This window comes from Rhincodon typus, chromosome 13 (genome assembly GCF_021869965.1).
Source record: "Rhincodon typus isolate 14 chromosome 13, sRhiTyp1.1, whole genome shotgun sequence".
NCBI classification, from domain to species: Eukaryota; Metazoa; Chordata; class Chondrichthyes; order Orectolobiformes; family Rhincodontidae; genus Rhincodon; species Rhincodon typus.
In genome coordinates, this window is record NC_063344.1 from 26,259,752 (window position 1) to 26,279,464 (window position 19,713).

Consider the following 19,713-nt stretch of genomic DNA (forward strand, 5'->3'; position numbering starts at 1 on the left):
GTGCAACAGAGAAAATTCCAATCCTTATAACTTCTGGTTGCTACAGAACTAAAAACAGTTGTTCAGTTCGATATGAACTCACTTGCTGTCTGAGTGGAAGTCTCTGTACTTGTTGGTTCTGATGTAATTGTTGTTGCAGTTGTAGATATTGAGATTGGTATTGTCATTGTCCATTGCACAGGTGTTGAAGATGATTCCATATGAGTAGTCAGAGAAGCACCTGAATTAGCTGTGAAATTAAATCAAAAATGAGTCTTGAATTATAGCATGAACTGAATCTTAACTGCCCCATGCATTTTCATCAGGTTAAATTCTGAGCAGAATATATTATGTATTACAGTCACTCTGTGAAAGAGTTAGTGCATTCGTATCTGCTACTTTCACACAGTTAGTATGTCAAATGTTTCAGTAAAACAAAAATACAATGCCCATCTCGCAGGGAATTTGGTTTTGTTCGTAGGATGTGCTGACTACCGTTTCAGTTCACAGTGTATTTTTTTCCACCTTACTTCATCTGCTGCCTTAATGGTTCATTAAATCTTAAAAGTAGCACACCTTCTCAGAAATTACTATCCTGTATTTCAGATCAAATGCATTTATTACATTGTACTGGTTCTCTTTTCGTTAGGATTGAGCGTAACTTTGATGACACATGTTGCATGGTCGTCGGTGTCCACTTTGAATGACAGATTCTCAAAACCAACTTGGCCAGAACATGTATTGATGACATTAAATGTATTGAGGGCAATAAAGACAGGATCAGTTGATGTGACTGAAACTTTTTGTCTTCTGATCAAAATTAGGGTTTCAACACATATTTCAAGAGTATGTCCTAACTTATAAGAACCCGTCTTTTCAGAAATCAATTTGGTCACCTACTTTTTCCACTGTGCTTCTGTAGCAACAAGTCATACTAAGTTTAATTGCAAATATAATGTTTGTGAGATTGGAAATACTTTCCAAAACATCAGAAGACAATGGGTGCTACACAAGAAAAGTTGGATTCTCTTTAGATCCTGTTGTTACAGAACAGTAATGAGTTGTTCAACTTAGGGATAACTCACTTGTTGTTGGCTGAGTAGATGTCTCCGTAGTTGTTGGTTCTGATGTAATTGTTGGTGCAGTTGTGGATGTAAAGGTTGGTGTTGTAGTTGTTGATTCAACAGATGTTGAAGTTGATTCTGTAGAAATAGTTGGAGAAACATTTGATGTAGCTGTGAAATTAAAATCAAAAATTAGTCTTGAATCACAGCATGAACAGAATTTTACCTGATCCATGCAATGTCATCTGTTGAAATTCTGAGCGGATTTTGTTATGTATTACACTCTGTCTGTGAAAGAGTTGGTGCATTTGTAGCTGCTACATTCAGACAGTGAGTATGTCAAAGGATTCACTAAAAATATTATATCCATCTTGCAGTTTATTTGGTTCTTATCCTATGAGGTGATGACAACCATTTCAGCTCACTGTGTATTTTTTCCACCTAAATTGATATGCTGCATTAATGTTCACTAACTCTTACATTTAACCCAACTTCTCAGAATTTACTGTCTTGCATTTAAGATAAAATGCATTTATTATGCCAAACAACTACTCCTTTGATTGGAATTGAGCGTAAATTTGATCAAACATATCACATGCCATTGATTTCGACTCTAAATAACAAATTTGCAAAACCAACACAGCCAAAATATAGATTGATGACATCGAATCTATTCAAGGCATTAAGATTCGGAACAGTTAATGTGACTACGCTATTGTGCGACCTGAGTATGATAAGAGTTTTGACACATACTTCAGGAATATATCATGAATTATAATAAAATCTCTTTTAAGAAATGAGTTTGGTCACTGTTGTTTTCTCAGCTGTGAATCTGAAGCAACAAATCATATTAAGCTAAATTACAATGATTATATTTTTAGAATTGGAAATATTTCCCAAAGCATCAGAACAGCTGCAACAGAGAAAAGTTCTTCTGAGGAAGCTTCACCGGAACTGAAACGTTAACTCTGCTTTTTCCTTCACAGATGCTGTCAGACCTGTTGAGCTTTACCAGCAACTTTGTTTTTGTTCCTGATTTACAGCATCCACAGTTCTTTCAGTTTTTAATTAGAGAAAAGTCCAATCCTTATAAGTTCCTGTTGTTACAGAAATGAAAACTGTTGTGCAGTTTGGTGTGGACTCACTTGTTGTTGGCTGAGTGGACGTCTCCGTACTTGTTGGTTCTGATGAAGTTGTTGATACAGTTGTGGATGTAGCGATTGGTGTTGTACTTGTTGATTGTACAGATGTTGAAGATGATTCCATAGGATTAGTTGTAGAAACACTTGATGTAGCTGTGCAATAAAAATCAAAAATTAGTCTTGAATTTCAACATGGATATTTACTGCCCGATGTAATGTCATCAGTTTAAATTCTGAGCAGATTTTATTATGTATTACAGTCAGTCCATGAAAGAGTTAGTGCATTTGTAGCTGATACGTTCAGACAGTTAGTATGGCAAATGTTTCACTAAAACAAGTATAGTGTCCATCTCACAGGTTATTTGATTCTGTTCATCGGATGCGCTAACCACCGTTCAGTTCACTGTGTATTTTTTTCACCTCACTCCATGTGCTGCATTAATGTGCACTAACTCTTAAATGTAGACCACCTTTGCACAAATTATTGTCCTGCTTTGAAGATAAAATTCATCTATTACGTTATACTGTCATCAGTTTAAATTCTGAGCAGATTTTATTATGTATTACAGTCAGTCTGTGAAAGAGTTTGCATTCATAGCTGCTACATTCAGACAGTTATAAAGTCAAAGGTTTCATTAAAAAAAGTATTCATCTCGCAGGGTCTGAAGAAGGGTCCTGGCCAGAAACATGAACTTTCCTGCTCCTCTGATGCTGCCTGGCCTGCTGTGCTCCTCCAGCTCCATACTGTGTCCATCTGACAGGTTATTTGTTTCTGTTTCTAGGAGGTGCTAACCACCATTTCAGTTCACTGTGTATTTTTTCCAGCTTACTTCATGTGCTGCATTAATGTGTACTACCTCTTTATGTAGCCAACTTTTGCACAAATTACTTTGTTATGGATTCTAATGTACTTGGTGGTGCAGTTGTGGATGTAAAAATTGGTATTTTAGTTGTTGATTGTACAGATGTTAAAGATGATTAAGTAGGAGTACTTGATGTAGCTGTGCAATAAAAATCAAAACTTAATCTTGAATTAGAACATGAACTGAAACTTATCTGCCCCCTGTAATGACATGATGTTCAAATCTGAGAGATATATATTAAGTATGACCGTTGATACATGAAAACATTATCTACCAGCAAAAATACTGTTGATCTAGCAAGTTTGTTTGAACTGTTCTGAGGAGGTTCTGATTATGTGTTCAGTATCCTCAGCGTTTTTCCCAGAACACTTCCGCATTAGTAATGCGCAGTTCCTCTTAAATTTAGTCTTTGGTCACTCATATGACTCTTGTGTTTTTGAAATATAATGCATCTATTATACACCAAAACTATTTGGTTTATTAAGACTTAGCCTAAAATCATTTATACACTTTGTCTGTGCATCTGTCTGAACTCTGAATTAGTTATTCACCAAACCAGTTTAGTTATAATGAGAATTGACAAAAAGAAACTATTCAAGGCTTCAAAGAATGATCCAGTTGACATGATTTGGCGATATAGTACATTGGCAAAGACAATGGTTTTGACATATATGTCAAGATTGCGTCATGATTTACTGGTAGTCTTTTGAAGAGACTAAGCAGATGAAGTTGGCAAAAGAAAGCTTGACATTTCTTTTGAAAGCAGACTCAGTGGCAGAGCTCATGAGATTTACTCCTTGCTTTTTGAGGTGGTGGTCAAAAAAAGCTCTTCTCGGTGAGTATGTTGTGGTGCCTGAGGCTAGAGTTGAAATTTTTGAAGATCTGTCAGAAGTCAGGGCAGATTTATTTAGAATTCACAGAGTGAAGCAAAATGATTTTGACTATTGGATGTAGGATTAAAGATAAACACCAGATTTGAAGTAATGCTCTTTGGGAAATAATTCTCTCGGAATTTAAAAGTCAGTTAACAATTAACTCACATTGTCAAGACAGGCAGCTGAGATGGCTGATGATTTTGAGAAATTTCAAATCCTGTTTCCATTTCCCCCATGAGAAGGATAAAAGTTGAGAAGGTGAAAAGAAAGCAATAACCAGGGATGACAAGGGTCAGGTGGGAACGTCCTCAGGCCAGAAAAGAGAATACTGAGAGGGGAAGACATGTCCAAAGGCTATGTTACAACGTGTACATGGTTATGTAAATCGCTCGAAACTGTGGAGTAAATCCATCGGACTTATTGGGGTACACAAAGTCAGAACAAAGAAAGAAGCTCCAACTGAGAGTACAACAAGCCGAGAGCTAAGAAGTGAGTGACATACCTGAGAATTTTAGAGAATTCTTGTCAAAATGAAAAGTAACTCCTTATCACTCAAATAAGGAAGGGAATCCTTTCATTATACTGAGGGATACAGGAGCCACTCAAACTTTTCTGCTGGGAAAAGATATAACATTTTTTACCAGAGAAAGCATTTGTTGCCAAGGTTTTAGTAAAGGGTATTGGCCAACAATAGATCCTTGTACCTTTGCATTAGATGCACCTGGAGTATTACCTATTGTCTGGGACAGTAACTGCAGGAGTGTCCCTAGTTCACCTGTAGAATGATTTGATTGCTGTAAAGCTAATAGCTTCTCTAGTAATTATGGGAAGTAATTAAGTCAAGGAGACAGAGTAATCAGACGTAAATGTTCCTGAAAATTTTCTCTTTGTGCATAGTGACCCAAACAATAGATCAATAGTCTGTGCAGATCTTGGCAGTAAAAATGTTGACTTCTATGTGTTTGGATCTTCTGGATCCCTGCATGTTTTGCTATAAGAATTTCTGATGAAGTCACCAGACTCGCAATGTTAACTTTGCTTTCTTCCCACAGATGCTGAGTTTTGCCAGCAATTTCTGTTTTTGACCTTATTATTATAGATATGGCTACGTGGTTCCTAGAGGCCATTCCCTTGAGAACAGTTACTGCTAAGATAGTAGTTCTTCCACTGGATGTGGATTATCAATGGCAATCCAATCTCTTTTTAATCCTTTAATTTTTTTAAACATTTCTTGTTAATAATTGGACAATATTAACAGTTCTCAAGTTCTGTTGTACCTCAACTGTGGTCAGAGAAGAATTTCAAAATTACTGCTAGAATTCCTGATATATTCTCCCTTGCCAGGGACAATCAATAACCTGGGATACATCTCAACTGGGCCTTTGGACTTATCCACTTTTAAGGAGGCTAATCCCATACGTTACCTTCTCTCTTTCTCTCTCTCTATATATGTTAATTTCTTTTAATATTTCACATTCATCCACCCTGATATGTATACTCATGTTGACCTTTTCCATTGTAAAGGCAGTGCAAGGTATTTATCAAGGGCTGTGTCCAGGTCTTCCAGGTCCACACACAGATTACCTCTATAATCCCTAATGAATTCTATGTTTTCCTTAGTTATTCTTTTGCTCTTTGTACATTATTTTTTAAAAAGACCCTTTGGGTATTCCTTTATTTCACTGACCATATTTTTCTCACGCACTCTCGTGGCTTTCTAATTACCCTTACAAGACACTCTCCCTTTGCACTTTTTATACTCCACTGAGGACTCTGGCATTGTGAGCCATTTGTATCTGCCATGATCTTTTCCTTTTTTCCCTAATCTTAAACGTATGTCCCTTGGCATTCAGAGTTCTCAGTGTTGGTCCCACCCTTTGTCATTTCAAGAACACCTTTGCCCTGTAATCTTCCAATTTACTCCTTGAATAACTCCCATTGCGCTGCCACAGTTTATCTGTAAAAAGTTTACTTGGGACAAATTGTATCTTATCTCATAACATTATCCTTTCCCCAGTTTAGAATCTTTATTCCCAGTCTATCCTATCTTTTTCCATAGCTATCTAAAGCTTTGAACTGTGTTATGGTCACTAACTCCAATATGGTCCCCTATTGATACGCCTTTCACCTGCCCGGGTTCATTTCACAATATTCGATCCAGAATGCTCCCTCTCTTGTTGGGCTTTCTACATACTGGCTAAAACATTTGTTTCCTCATTAGCTTGCATGCTAAAATAGCCCATTAGGGCAATTAAAATGTCTAACTTTTTTATTCATTCACAAGATGAGGGCATTGCTGGCCAGGCAGTAGTTATTTCCCAGAGGGTAGTTAACAGTCAAACACATTGCTGTGGGTCTGGAGTCACATGTAGGCCAAACCAGGTAAGGATGGCAGTTTCCTTCCCTAAAGGACATTAGTGAACCAAATGAGTTTTTCCAACAATTGGCAATGGATTAATTGTCATCATTAGACTCTTAGGTCCAGATATCTATTGAATTCAAATTCCACATTCTGCTGTGGTGGGATTTGAACCTGGGTCCCCAGAACATCACCAAGTCTCCAGATTAACAGTCCAGTGATAATACCACTAGGCCATCACCCCCCACTTTTATAGCTTTATTGTTCTTCTTTGAATTTGATTACATATTTAATTCTTTCTCTCTCCCTGACTTTCTTGTGGCCCCAAGTACAAACCCAATAGTTTGTTTGTCCCTACTATGTTTTAATTTCTACACATATAACCTCAGGTGGCAATCCTTCCAAGATATCAGTTTTCCTCACTGCTATAATTGATTCCTTGATCAATACTGCAACACTCTCCTCGCCCTATCCATTTCTCTATCTCATCTGAATATCCTATAACCGGGAATGCTGATCTGCCAACCCTGCCCATCTTTCAACAAGTCTCAGTCTTGGCTATGAGATCATACGCCCACATACCTATCTGTGCCCTCAGCTCATCTATCTTATTCTTCAGGCTAATTTCATTAAAGTATGTTTCATTTAGCCTGCTGCACTCACTTCATTCTTGTCTAGCTTTTTTCCCTCTGCCTTCCAGGCTCACGGACTCTCAGTTTCTCTCCCATCTTAACAACTGGTCAGAATCTATTTTAAATTCATCCCAACAGCATTAGCAAACCTCCCCACAAGGATGCGATCATTCATGATCCAATGTAACCTCTCCAAACTGTGTAGTTTCTACCTCCCCCAAGAATGGTTCCAATATCTCAGGAATCAGTAGGTCTACCTCTTGCACCATTTCTCCAGCCACACATTCATCTGCTATGGCCTCTATTCCATTACTCACTACTACATGGCACTAGGAGTAAATCGGAGATTACTGACTTTGAAGTCCTGCTTCTCCATTTTCTACCTATATTCCTAAATTCATTTCCAAGACCTTACTTCTCTTTCTTCCCCTATCATTGGTCTCAACACAGATCTCTGTCTCTGGCTGTTCACCTTCTTCCTTCAGAATTCACTGCAGCCTGTGGTCAACTGACCACAGATCCAAAATTGGACATTCTAAATTGGTCCACAGCTAGTGAAATCGGGCCTGATAGAAAGTAGGCTGAACTAAATTAAAGCAGCTAGCAGCTATTGTGTCCAGAGAACAGTGGAAATGAAAATCAAAGAGGTTACAAAGGTTCAAGGGAAAACCAAATACAACTAGACCAAGGGTTGTGTCTTGGAAAAGTGTCAATCAGACATTCTGGCACCTTGACTGCCTGAGGGCATGCATTTTATGGAAACAGAGAGAACATCCTCTCTGACCTCTGTGAGACCTACCTTCATGGAAGAGAGCTAGTACCATCTAGGAGAGGAAGAAGATTCCAACAGCCCAGCTCAAACATGTGGATTGGTGCTGGTATATCCTTTCTTAAATGGATAGAGCTAGATAAAGAGTAAATATTGTGGAAATTTTGGAAAGGCTGACGTGTTGTTTTTAATAGGGAAAATTCTGTGTCCATTGTCCACCTCATTGATGACTTGGGTAAGTGGGTTTTAATACAGAAACTGGTCAAAATGTCCAAAGCAAAGACAACAAGTCATTCCATTTCATCATTGACCACAGCTCTCAGGAGACAATATTCTATCCCAAAACCATGTCTACAGCCATACATAAGAGAGCCTGTACACACTACTGATGTAGTATACACTACACTACACTAATGAATCACTAGCCACTACTGCTGTTCCACATTTCTTGAGCATCCCCACCCCCACACCACCCCCATCCCAAGTAGCTGGACCACAGAGTGCAGTGGCCTACTCTCACTGTTTTCCAAGATCAAAAATTGATTTGCAAGTGAACTGGTCTTGGGGGAATACCTCTCAAACTGCTTGATTGCCTTCTTTTGTGCCTTGCCCTTTTTGCCTGCACTTCTTAAACTGCAAGGTGATCACATTCAGCAACATTCCATCCGTGAACCTTTCAGCCCCGTGAATGCACAGTAGTGACCCCAGGTCCAGCCAGAGGCACCTCCTCCATGCATGGTCAGTCAGAATGCCAGGAGCATTTACAATTTCCCACACAGTGCAGGGTATAGAAATCAAAGGCTTGAGCTCTCCAAGCATAGCTTATCAAAAAAAAATTGACACTTGTTTTTATTTTACTCTTACTCCTACTCAAAAATAGCTTAGAGAAACCATATGTCCTGAATCCCACTCAGGTCAGTTACTGGTCTGTCTGCTCCCCTGCAAGCATCTTCACCCATCCTTCTCCTCTCAGTGATACTCACTGTCAGTCACAGAGTCCCCAGCTGATCCTATTCTCTCAGTGGTACTCACTGTCTGTCACAGAGTCCCCAGCTGACCCTATCCTCTCAGTGTTACTCACAGTCTATTGCAGAGTCCCCAGCTGACCCTCTCCCCTCAGTGATACTCTCTGTCTGTCACAGAGTTCTACAGCATCCATATACCATGACTACTGGGAAACACTGCTATATACTGATTAGAAGGCTGATTTGTGAAAAAGATTATAACTAAAATGCTAAATGTTTCAAAGGAGTTTGCTATTACAACCTTATCATTTAAAGATTGTTGATATTGAAGGGAGAAATAATGTAAGTAACAGTGCTTTATAATGAATTAAACTTTGTTTACATAATCCAGATATCAAATATTGGAGATAACTGTATATGTTACAGCTGAAAAATAATGATTTTTAAAAGAATATGTTTATTTCAGTCTAAACATTGTGATGAAATTCATTTGAAAATGGTGTTGAATTTTTCTAAGAATGAATGTGTTATAAGGCTGCATATTTAATTATTTTTGTGGACTTGAGTTGGAAGGATTGTGGATACCTGGATTTATTTAAATGGAAGAATATTGGCATTTTTAAACAAAGATTTTTTTTCTTTTTGGTATTCACACATCATGTGATGTTTGGTGATATTCTGCTTGAATTTATAATTTTCAGGTTCCAGTTTCTGTTTTGGGTTTTGTTTAGAGTAATTAGGGATGATGCACTAAAAGAAAGAAGCTAGCAGCTTAGTTCTCCTGTTTCTGGTACAGCACTTCTGTTGTAGGTCAAATGTAATACCTGGAGACCCTTATTCAGTTGATCTCATAGGACAAGTCTCTGGAACAGTGTGTCAATGTTCCCTGGATGACTGCATCTGTAAAAGTCCCAATCATATCTGCATGTGTTCAGTGACTCTGTCATTGCATAGCAGAATGTCATACAGACTGCCATCTGAACAAAGTAAGAGAAAATTCAGCTTTTGTTTTATTTCATTCGATTTGTATGTGTAAATGTGAGTGTGTGTATATGTGTTTCCGCATATGCAAATGCCTTTCTGTTCATGTATGTATGTATGTGTGTATTATCGCATGGGTTAAACATTTATAACTTCACATTAAAAACTGAGTATGTTAACCAGGTTTGTTATATAATAAATCATTAGTATTGTGTGTATCATAGAAACCTAGCTTATTTTATTAGAGGTCTAATACAAAGAGTGCATATTTTGTTCAGATGGCAGTCTGTCTAATGTTCTGCTATAGAGTGGAAAACTCACTGAACACATATAGTTATGGCTGGGGCTTTTGCAGATGCAGTCATTCAGGGAGCATATATATACTGGGAACTGAATAAAGCAATTAAATTCATGTTGTGACCTGTGGAGTAGTGGATCTAGAAGAAGACCATGCTCTCTTCCCATTTTAGTCATAACAGTATTCATAGGATTATCTAATGTAGCTGTGTAAACAAAACTAAATATGACCATTCAAGTGCAAAATGATCTTACTCATGTCCTTCTTAAGTGATGTAATATTATTTTTGACAAATATAATCTGCCAGTCAAAATGGCCTTTATACTTATGTGGTTGTACTCCAGGTGGTGATGATAAGGCATTAAAATATAATCCATTTTTTATTCTACCATTATCTGTGATATGTGTTGCATTATTGTTGAAATTCTTATTGTGGACTCACTTGTTTATGGCTGAGAGGTAATTATGAGGTAACAAAATATAATCAATGATAATTCAATTATAAACTCTGGCATGAGTTAAATTGTTGTTGTTGTTGTGAACTCACTTATTAATGGCTGAGTGGTGTTCTCTGTTGTTATTGCTTCTGGTGAACTTGTTGGTTCTGTTGTGGATGTAGACATTGGTGTTGTAGTTGTTGATCGTTCAGATATTGAAGATGTCTCAACTGGAGGAGTTGTAGTAGTATTTGATGTATCTGTGGAAACAAAATCAATATTAAGCCTTGTATTACAACTGGGGATAAATATTACTCATTCAATCCAAATGCCATGATATTCGTACTGACGTAATATTCTGATATAATATTGACATTTCCAGTAAACTTCCCTTTCCATACTTCAAATGTTAAGTACTGCTGAAAAAGAAGCATACTGTTAAAGTTTTCCATCTTACACTCATCAGGGCACAATTGCAAGAACATTGAATCACCAAAGAATCAACAGTTTTGTATCCTATCAATATCTGTGCTGATAAGTGCAAGAGAAAAATTAAAAGCAACTCAGCTAACCCCACTCCTCTGCCTTTTTCCCAAAGTCTTGAGTTATGTTTCCCTTGGTTAAATAGTCAGTTCCATTTTGAAAGCCAAGATTGACCTTGCCTCATACTCTGATGTACAGTTTACTGTACTTTCCTCATTCAACAGGTCTTTGAGGTGGTCACCATTTCCTTGTTAGCACTTTGAAGTAATAATGCTCAGGTATTGGTTCTGACTGAATTTCTGAGTAGGTCATTTGATATAATTTTCTCAATTCAAGATCTGTTTGTTGCACTTACATTAAAGAAGGTAGGCTCTACTTATCAGTCTCATTCTCTTTATCCTTTTTATCTAAATTTTCAACAAAACCATGTCAAATAATCAAATATTAAGTCATCTCCCTTTTTCATACATTCCCCCTCTTCCTGTCCATTTGAATCTAGTCACAACACAGTTAGAAAACAGAATGTTCATCCATTAGCATCAAAGTTTTTCTTTATAATCTCTCCTGCTTGTCCTACCATCCTCAGTGAGGCTAATACTTTTGAACCATACAGGTCATTCCATAGTTTGTAACTTTACTATGTATCTCCAATTAATATTTTCTCCATTCAGTACTCCTTCTGGAAGACCAGTAGGCATTATTGATTGACCTGCTGCAGTGTCTCTAAATACCTTTGTTGGTTTACCCCTTTGATTTGAAATATATGTATACTTCTTCTTTTGAAATAAAATATTCAGAATTTCTGGTGATCCGATTGTCTGTACCAATAATTAGGGAAGAATTTTATTGTCTATCCTATATTACCTCTCCTTTATTAAAATATTTCAAGGGAGAATGTCCCTTTTATGCCACAGCTACACTGTTAATATATATTTCATTTTCTGTTGCATTCTTTTCTGAGGATTTCTTAAGACATTTCTACCACTGCAATCAGTCTTCCATTTAACTTACAACAACTGGCTTTAGTATTTCTCGTTTTATTATGAAAGACATGTCGTTTTTTCAAAATTTGCAACAACTGATCTCAACATCTTTTGGCCAGGCCATCTTCCCAGCAACATTCTCAAATGAGGTGAAATATCTTGCAACACAATTCTCTTAAACAGGAAATACAGATTTCCAATCAAAAATACTCTTGCAGGAGGGGAGTTCATTGATTTAAGAGGGATTTGTATCTCTTTAAAAAAACTGTACATGCATATCTTAGTTAAATACCTCATTGAAATCAGAAACTTGCTCTGAGCTACAGCCTCTTCTCTCCCTTTACTTTAAGCATTTCTATCTTCAAATCATGTTATCTGATTTCTCTCTGTCTTTGATGATCAAACATTTTTAAGTGTTTCCCCTTTCCATTTCTCTTATGCTTTGCTTACTCTTCTAAATCAAATATTTGTTTAATTTTTAGCTGAATCTTAGCTAATTCCAACAGTGACATTTCAATTTCAGATTTTCCTCCTTGTACGTTTAAATGCTGCAAAATTTACATAAGCATCTCTTCCTTATGAGATCCTAACTTTATTTTCACCTTCAATTACCTTAGCCTGGGTCAAAGATTCCAAATAATTACTTATGTTTTCTGATCACAGGAGAAAGCCTTAGGCACATTCAAAGACATTTTGAAAGTCACATCCATGTAATAGACTTTACTGCAACCTTCCTGTTTTATGTTCAGTACCTCCATGTACCTGTTTCTGAGACATGTCTCTCAAATTGAATGAATTCCCATCTCATAAGAGCTCCCATTTTGTTATGATCACAGCTGATAGTGCTACTAAAGAAGTCAGATCCAAAATGAAACATGCCTTTATAGGCGTTAGGTTAATATTAGCAGTTGGTTACAGTGATGGTTAGTCTATAAACATATACACATAAGGCTGCAAATATTCTTTAACAAAATTACATAAAAAGAATAAAATGATACATATATAAAAGTTTATAAAGATCCTAAAATAAACAGCAAAGCAAAGTTTCAACTTAGTTCCCAGCTATATCCTTTACAGATACTCAATGTCCAAGAAATATCACTTCTATCTTAACTCTTTACAGTTTTTTTTCACTTAAATTACTGTTTTTGTTTAACCTCCTTGCACTGCTAAAACAGTTTTGTGACTTCTTTCCAGGTCTTCTGGTACGCAAAGAGGTATGTAGTTCTAATAGCCTAAGCCATTTTTTTAAGTTTTGACAACTTGGAATCCTCTATAGAAACCTGCTACAAAGATTGTTCCTAATAGGGTCAGGAAACAAATGAACGTAGAGCCTGGATTGATGCATGCAATTATGATGTTGTTACTATCACAGAGACAACATGGTTGAAAGAAGGACCGGAATCGTAGCTTACTGTTCGGCGATATCGATGTTTTAGATGACACGGAGGAGGAAGCAAAAGAGGTGGGGGAGTTGCATTACTGTTTAGGGAGTGTATCACAGCTGTGTTGAAGGAGGACACTTAAGAGGGATCTTGCATCGAGACAGTATGGGTAGAGCTCAAGAATAGGAAGGATGCAATCATAATATTGGGATTGTGCTATAGATCTCCCAGCTGCCAGCAGGAGATAGAGGAAGAGATATGTAGATATAAAGATATTTTAGAAAGATGTGAAATAATGGTGTTGTTAGGATGGGTGATTTTAGCTTCCCTCATATCGACTGGGATTCCCTTAGTGCCAGGGTTCGGATGGGGAGCAGTTTGTTAGGTGTATCCAGGAAGGTTTTTTGAAACAGTGTGCGGATAATCCAATGAGGGAGGGCGCCGTACTGGATCTGGTATTGGGAAATGAGCCTGGCCAGATGATCAAAGTTTCACTGGGGTGCATTTTGGAAACAGTGACCATAATTCTGTAGGTTTTTCGGTACTTATGGATAAGGATACGAGTGGACGTTGGATGAAGGTGTTAATTTCGGGGAAGGCCAACTATAACTGAATTAGGCAAGAATTGAAGAATATGACTTGGGAGTGGCTGTTTGAGTGTAAATCCACAGGTTTTTGAGACTAGTTGATTAGAGTGCAGGACAGGCATGTTCCTGTGAAAATGAAGGATAGAAATGGCAGAATTTGTAAACCTTGGATGACAGGGGAGATTATCAGCTTAGTCAAAAAAAGGAAGCATACCTAAGGTCTAGGCAACTAAAAACAGACAAAATCTTTGAATGATATAGAGAAAGTAGGAAGGAGCTCAAATGGGTAGTTAGAAGGGCTAAAAGGGACCATGCAGGGCTAAGGAGAATCCAAGGCATTTTATACATATATTAGAAGCAAGAGGATAGCTAGGGAAAGAGTAGCCCCACTCAAGGATTAAGGATGGAGTTTATGGGTGGTGCCAGAGGAAATGGGTGTGAACCTTCATCAGTACTTTACATTGGTATATGCCAAAGAAAGAGATGTGAGAGATGTTGTGGTTAGGGAAAGGTGTGTGAATACTCTTGGGCAGGTCAACATAATGAAGGAGAAAGTGTTGGGTGTCTTGAAATACATTAAGTAGACAAGTTCTGAGGACCAGACGGGATCTATCCCAGAATACTGCTGGAGGCAAGGGAGAAAGTAGTTTGGGCCTTAATAGATATCTTTGCATCCTCTTTGGCATCAGGAAAGGTTCTAGAGGACTAAAGAATGGCCACTGTTGTTCCTTTGTTTAAGAAGGGAAACAGTGATAATCCAGGTAATTACAGGCCAGTGAGCCTGGTGTCAATGGTGGGGAAGCTGTCAGAGAAGACACTGAGAGATAGGATTTATTCACATTTGGAAGTATTTAAAGAGCAAAAGATTTATACAATCTGAAGAGAAATCAGGATACAAATGGACTTGTTAGTGAGCATGGATTTGTGTGGGGAAGGTCATGTCTCATCAACTTGATTAAGCTTTTTGAAGAGGCGACGCAAATGATTAATGAGAGGAGGGCAGTGGATGTTGTCTACATGCACTTTATAAGGCATTTGATAAGGTATCTCATGGCAGGCTGGTACAAAAGGTAGAGTCTCATGGGATCCAGGGTGAGCTATCTAGATAGATACAAAACTGGCTTGACCATAGAAGAAAGAGAGTAGTGGGAGAAGTGTGCTTTTTGAAATGGAGATCAATAATTAGTGGTGTTGCGGAGGCAGATGGTGTTTAACCCTGGTAAGTGCGAGATCATGCACTTCGGAACAAGAAACAAGATGAGGGAGTATTTAATGAATGCCATTACACTGGGTAGCTTAGAGGAAAAGAGAGATCCACAGATCCCTGAAGTTGGTAGAGCATGTGAGTAGGATAATTATGGGACACTTGTTTTCATCAGTCGTGACGCAGAGTTTGAGGGCAAGGAAGTAATCTTGGAGTTATACAGAGTGTTGGTCAGGCCACAGCTGGAATACTGTGTACAGTTCTGGTCACCTCGCTACAGGAAGGATATGATAGCCCTAGGAGAGGTACAGAGGATGTTCACTGGGATGTTACCTGAGATGGAGCATCTGAGCTATACGGAGAGACTAGATAGGCTTGGATTGTTTTCTTTAGAGCAGAGAAAACTGAGGGGAGACTTGAATAAGGTGTATAGGATTATGAGATGTATGGACACGGTGAATAGAGAGCAGTTGATCCCGTTGGTTGAAGGGTCAATCTTGAGAGGGCATAGATTTAGGGTAAGGGGCAGGAGATTCTGAGGGGATTTGGAAAAAAACGTTTTCACTCAGCGGGTGGTGGGAATCTAGGATGGACAGCTTGGGAAGGTAGTGAAGGCTAGAAACCTTACAACCTTTAAAAAATAGTTGCATGAGTACTTCAGATATCATGACATTCAAGGATATGGGACAAATGCAGGAAATTGGGATTAGAGCACTTCTAGTGGTGGTTATGATAGTGCAGACTCAATAGGCCAAAAGGCATTTTGTACATTGGATGAATCTATGAATCATCAGGATTGCATTAAATAAGAGGTCAGCCGTTCTATTGATTTGCTGTGCACTTGCAGATCTACACCTGCCGATGCATCTTTACAAATACATTTTCTTTAATCTCCCCACCCCATCCCAATATAAATGTCAGAGCTGAGCCTTTCCTTGTTTAGGCAGCTCACCCCACCCTGCAGCTATTCAAAAGCCATTGGTCCATTAATGCGTTGGTGTTGGGCTTTCCAATCCCTGCCCCCCTCTGGGACAATGTCTCACTTCTAAGGCCCTCTGGCCAGTAGCTTTCTGGTGTCTGTGACATTACTGGGAGCAATAGTCACTGCCGGGTCTGCAGCAAGTCTCTCAGGGAAGCATGATGAGATGGAGCCAGAGTTCAAAGGTTATGCTGGACCCTCACCAGGGTCAGACTGACAGGACCTTCCAAAAGGGGTGTGGTATGGAGTGGACATCAAAGGGGAAAAGATGTGTATTCTATTGTGGGAAGCTAATCTAACGGGAACATTGGACCCAGAAAGGAGGTCACCTGTTGTATAGACATTAACCCACTCAGTAGTTTGATCTGCACTAGACATTTGTTGGAGCCCCCACCAACCTGGGTAAATTCCTGCCTGCAGCAAGAAGAGGCTTTTTAGCGGGAGAGTTGATGCTGAGAATGTCATGCCTGGCATGCTGTCCAATTTCCTGCCTGCCCCCCCCACCACTCTCAGCTCACCATCCTGCCCAGGGGAGACCGTAAACATCAGTCCTCACAGTTAGGCTAAAGTTGTGAGTCAGTGGTTACAGTGTGAAGGACTGAGTACACGTAAATTTCTTGTCTGTTTTGTTTCTACATCTCTTTCTTATAACAAATAAATAAACGCGAAAATAAATAATTAAACTTTTTTAGGTGGATTTTTTTTCCTGACAATGTCTCCATCATACACAATTGTTCACTTCCCTATTGTTCAATTATTAACAGGTACCATGCACTCAACGTTTAAAATGTGATGTTGCTAGTAGTGTCTAAGGAAGTGAATGTTTTTCCTAGTATTCCAAAAGTTAATCAATCTATTTTACACAACCAATTTACTTTCAATAAATGATCAATAAGATCACAAATACTTTCCCTCCTTCACCTCCAGTTGTTTGATTCACCGCGTAATCCCTTTACATTTCCTAATCCAACCTGCATCAGTTTAAATTGGAGAAATATCCACCAGCAGCAGGTTTAATATCAATGCTGAGCTACATTTAAAAATTCAGTGAAAACATAGCAATAATATTAGAGTTAAAAAAATAAACTGCCATTAGGCATTCTGCTCTCAGGGTAACTGTGAAGGAATCCTTAATTGATTGGTAGATGTGTTTTTTAAACTCAATCAGAGAGTGTGGGTGACACTGGGCAGATTAGTATTTATTACCTAGCCCTAATTGCCCAGAGGGCAGTTGAGTCAAACACTCCTGTGGATCTGAATTCACATGTAGACCAGTGCATGTAAAGACGGCAGTTTCGTTCCCTAAATGGTGTCAGTGATGGGTTTTTCCAATGATCAACAATAGTTCAAGGCCATCATTAGATTTTTAATTCCAGATTTTTATTGAATTCAAATTCCACCATTTGCCATGGTGGGATTTGAACCCAGGTTCCAGAACATTAGCCTTGGTCTCTGGATTAATAGTATGGAGATAATACCACAAGGCCATTGCCTCACAAAGATGGTAAAAAGTCAAACCTACTCCACAATATTCCTCTGTGACAATATTAGAAATAATTGCACTTAAACAGGTAAACTTTCCTGTTTCATATTCCATTTATTTTATTCAGGCAGAATAAGATTGCAAGTCTAAGGAACAATTGATTTTTTTCGAATGAGAAGAGATTGGGGACAGAAGATGATGTGAAAACATATACAAGAATCATTGGCTTGATAAAAGGAATAAAACTGCACCAGTTGTTGGAGATGCATTATGACCTACGTTGTTATGCAATGTCATGTCTCTCTGTGGTGAAAACCCTAACCAAATGCAGAAGAAAATGAATAAACACATGCTATTGCAGTTATTCATAAGTCTCCTCTTGTGGTTGCAGAAGACAGAATAAAGCACATGCAGAGGATGAGGTGCTGAAGATGAGTGGCATGTCAGCATTCCTAACCACTGGAAATGCAGTCACTTGGACCAATCAGCTTTCTGGTGACACAATAAAGTATCTGGGACCCGCACATTATTTTGGTTTCAACCAGTCAGTGAAATACATTTTCAGAATGATTACTTGTAACATTCTTTCATTGTCAATACTATTTCACATCTTTGTTATCAACCGGTTCCTCTCATATGGAGCTCCACTTGTTGAGACTGCAGACCAACACTTCAGAAGCTGCATTGTCACCAGGGCAACGGACGCCATGGAAACATTATTACCTGTAAGTTCCTTTACAAGTCAGTTAGTATCTGGCTGAGAAATGTACCATCATTCTTTCATTGACATTGGATCAATATTCTGATTTAATCCCTAACAACATAAAGGTGCATCTACATCACACATGGCAGTTAGAAGTCAACCACATTACTGTTGGTCTGGAACTACACGTCAGTTGGACCAGGTAAAGGGGGTCGTCACATTTCCTAAAGAATGTAAATGCATCAGATGGGTCTTTATGACAATCAACATTGGTTACATGGCCATCTTTTGACTGGCGTTTTTCTTTTATTCGAGATTTTGTAATTGAATTCAAATTTCACCATCAGCCATGATGGGATAGGTACCTAACTGCTCAGAACATCAGCCTGGAGTTCAGAATTGTTAGTCCAATGGAATTACCATTACACCACAGCAGCCCCAAAGGTGAATGGTGTGAAATGAGAGTTTAAATGGTTTTACAGGGGACTGTGGCATCGATGGAAGCAAAGGTGCAGGTGAGCAAATCAAAATTTGCAGCAATTTTGAATCAAAGGAAAAGCCAGAGGCTCAGCAGCTATAATATTGGAGGTGTAATTGTCATTGAATTGTACTAGTATTTTGCAGGGACAAGTACAGAATAAGGTGGTGTTGGGGTGTAGCTTGGGATGTAAGTATGGAGTAATACAAGAACGTGATTAAAGATGGCCTTACCTGAAATTGATTTCATGGAATGAGCAACACTATACAGATTGGAAAGGTAAAGAGAGTTTGAGAGTTTAGAAGGAGGGAGAGATTTTGGAAATATAAGAAGGTAGTGAACTCAGAGGGGTAAGAACATGGTGAGTTGACCTGGAACTCCAAACCACTGAGGAAAGAAGCTGTCAGAACAGAGGCCGAAGGAGGAAATAATGAACAAAAGCAAAGCTGCTGGAAAAACTCAGCAGGTCTGGCAGCATCTGTGAAGGAAAAGACAGAGTTAACGTTTCGGATCCGGTGACCCTTCCTCTGAGGAAGGGTCACCGGACCAGAAACATTAACTCTGTCTTTTCCTTGACAGATGCTGCTAGAACAGCTGAGCTTTTCCAGCAACTTTGTTTTCGTGCCTGATTTACAGCATCTGCAGTTCTTTTGGTTTTTATGAGGAAATAATGAAGACTTTTCAATAAAAGCATTTATATCATCTTGGGAATGTACACAGAAACTATGATTTTGAAAAAGATATGAGAAAATGGAACATGGTGAGATGTTCAAAGGAGGAGAAAATCCCTGAGGAGGTGTGATTTTGTGATATCTGATACTTCACCGTCATGCCAGTTTTGATAGATCCAGTGAAACCAGTTTAGGAGGTTTCATTGAAAGTTTTCTGAAAGCATATTCAAAATAAGCAATTTGAAGGCAGATATTCAGAAATTAATCTTTACTCCAACACTGGCCTCCAGTGTGAAATAAATTTCCAGACATAGTTATGGAGGTAGAGATAGTAGGAACTGCAGAGGCTGGAGAATCCGAGACAACAAGGTGCAGGGCTGGATGAACACAGCA

At 38.5% G+C, this 19,713-nt stretch overlaps 1 protein-coding gene across 1 annotated transcript in view; it reads right to left on the reverse strand.

Annotated features, from left to right (window-relative positions):
* The window catches only part of LOC125484720 (mucin-2-like), a 47,484-nt gene that overhangs the window by 21,305 nt on the left and 6,466 nt on the right, over positions 1 to 19,713 (reverse strand). The window contains exons 2-5 of the mRNA XM_048604568.1: positions 10,475 to 10,624; positions 2,189 to 2,338; positions 1,065 to 1,214; positions 83 to 229 (exon numbers count right to left, since the gene is read on the reverse strand). Coding sequence (XP_048460525.1) covers positions 83 to 229; positions 1,065 to 1,214; positions 2,189 to 2,338; positions 10,475 to 10,624 — 597 coding nt within the window. The remainder of the gene's footprint in view (positions 1 to 82; positions 230 to 1,064; positions 1,215 to 2,188; positions 2,339 to 10,474; positions 10,625 to 19,713) is intronic.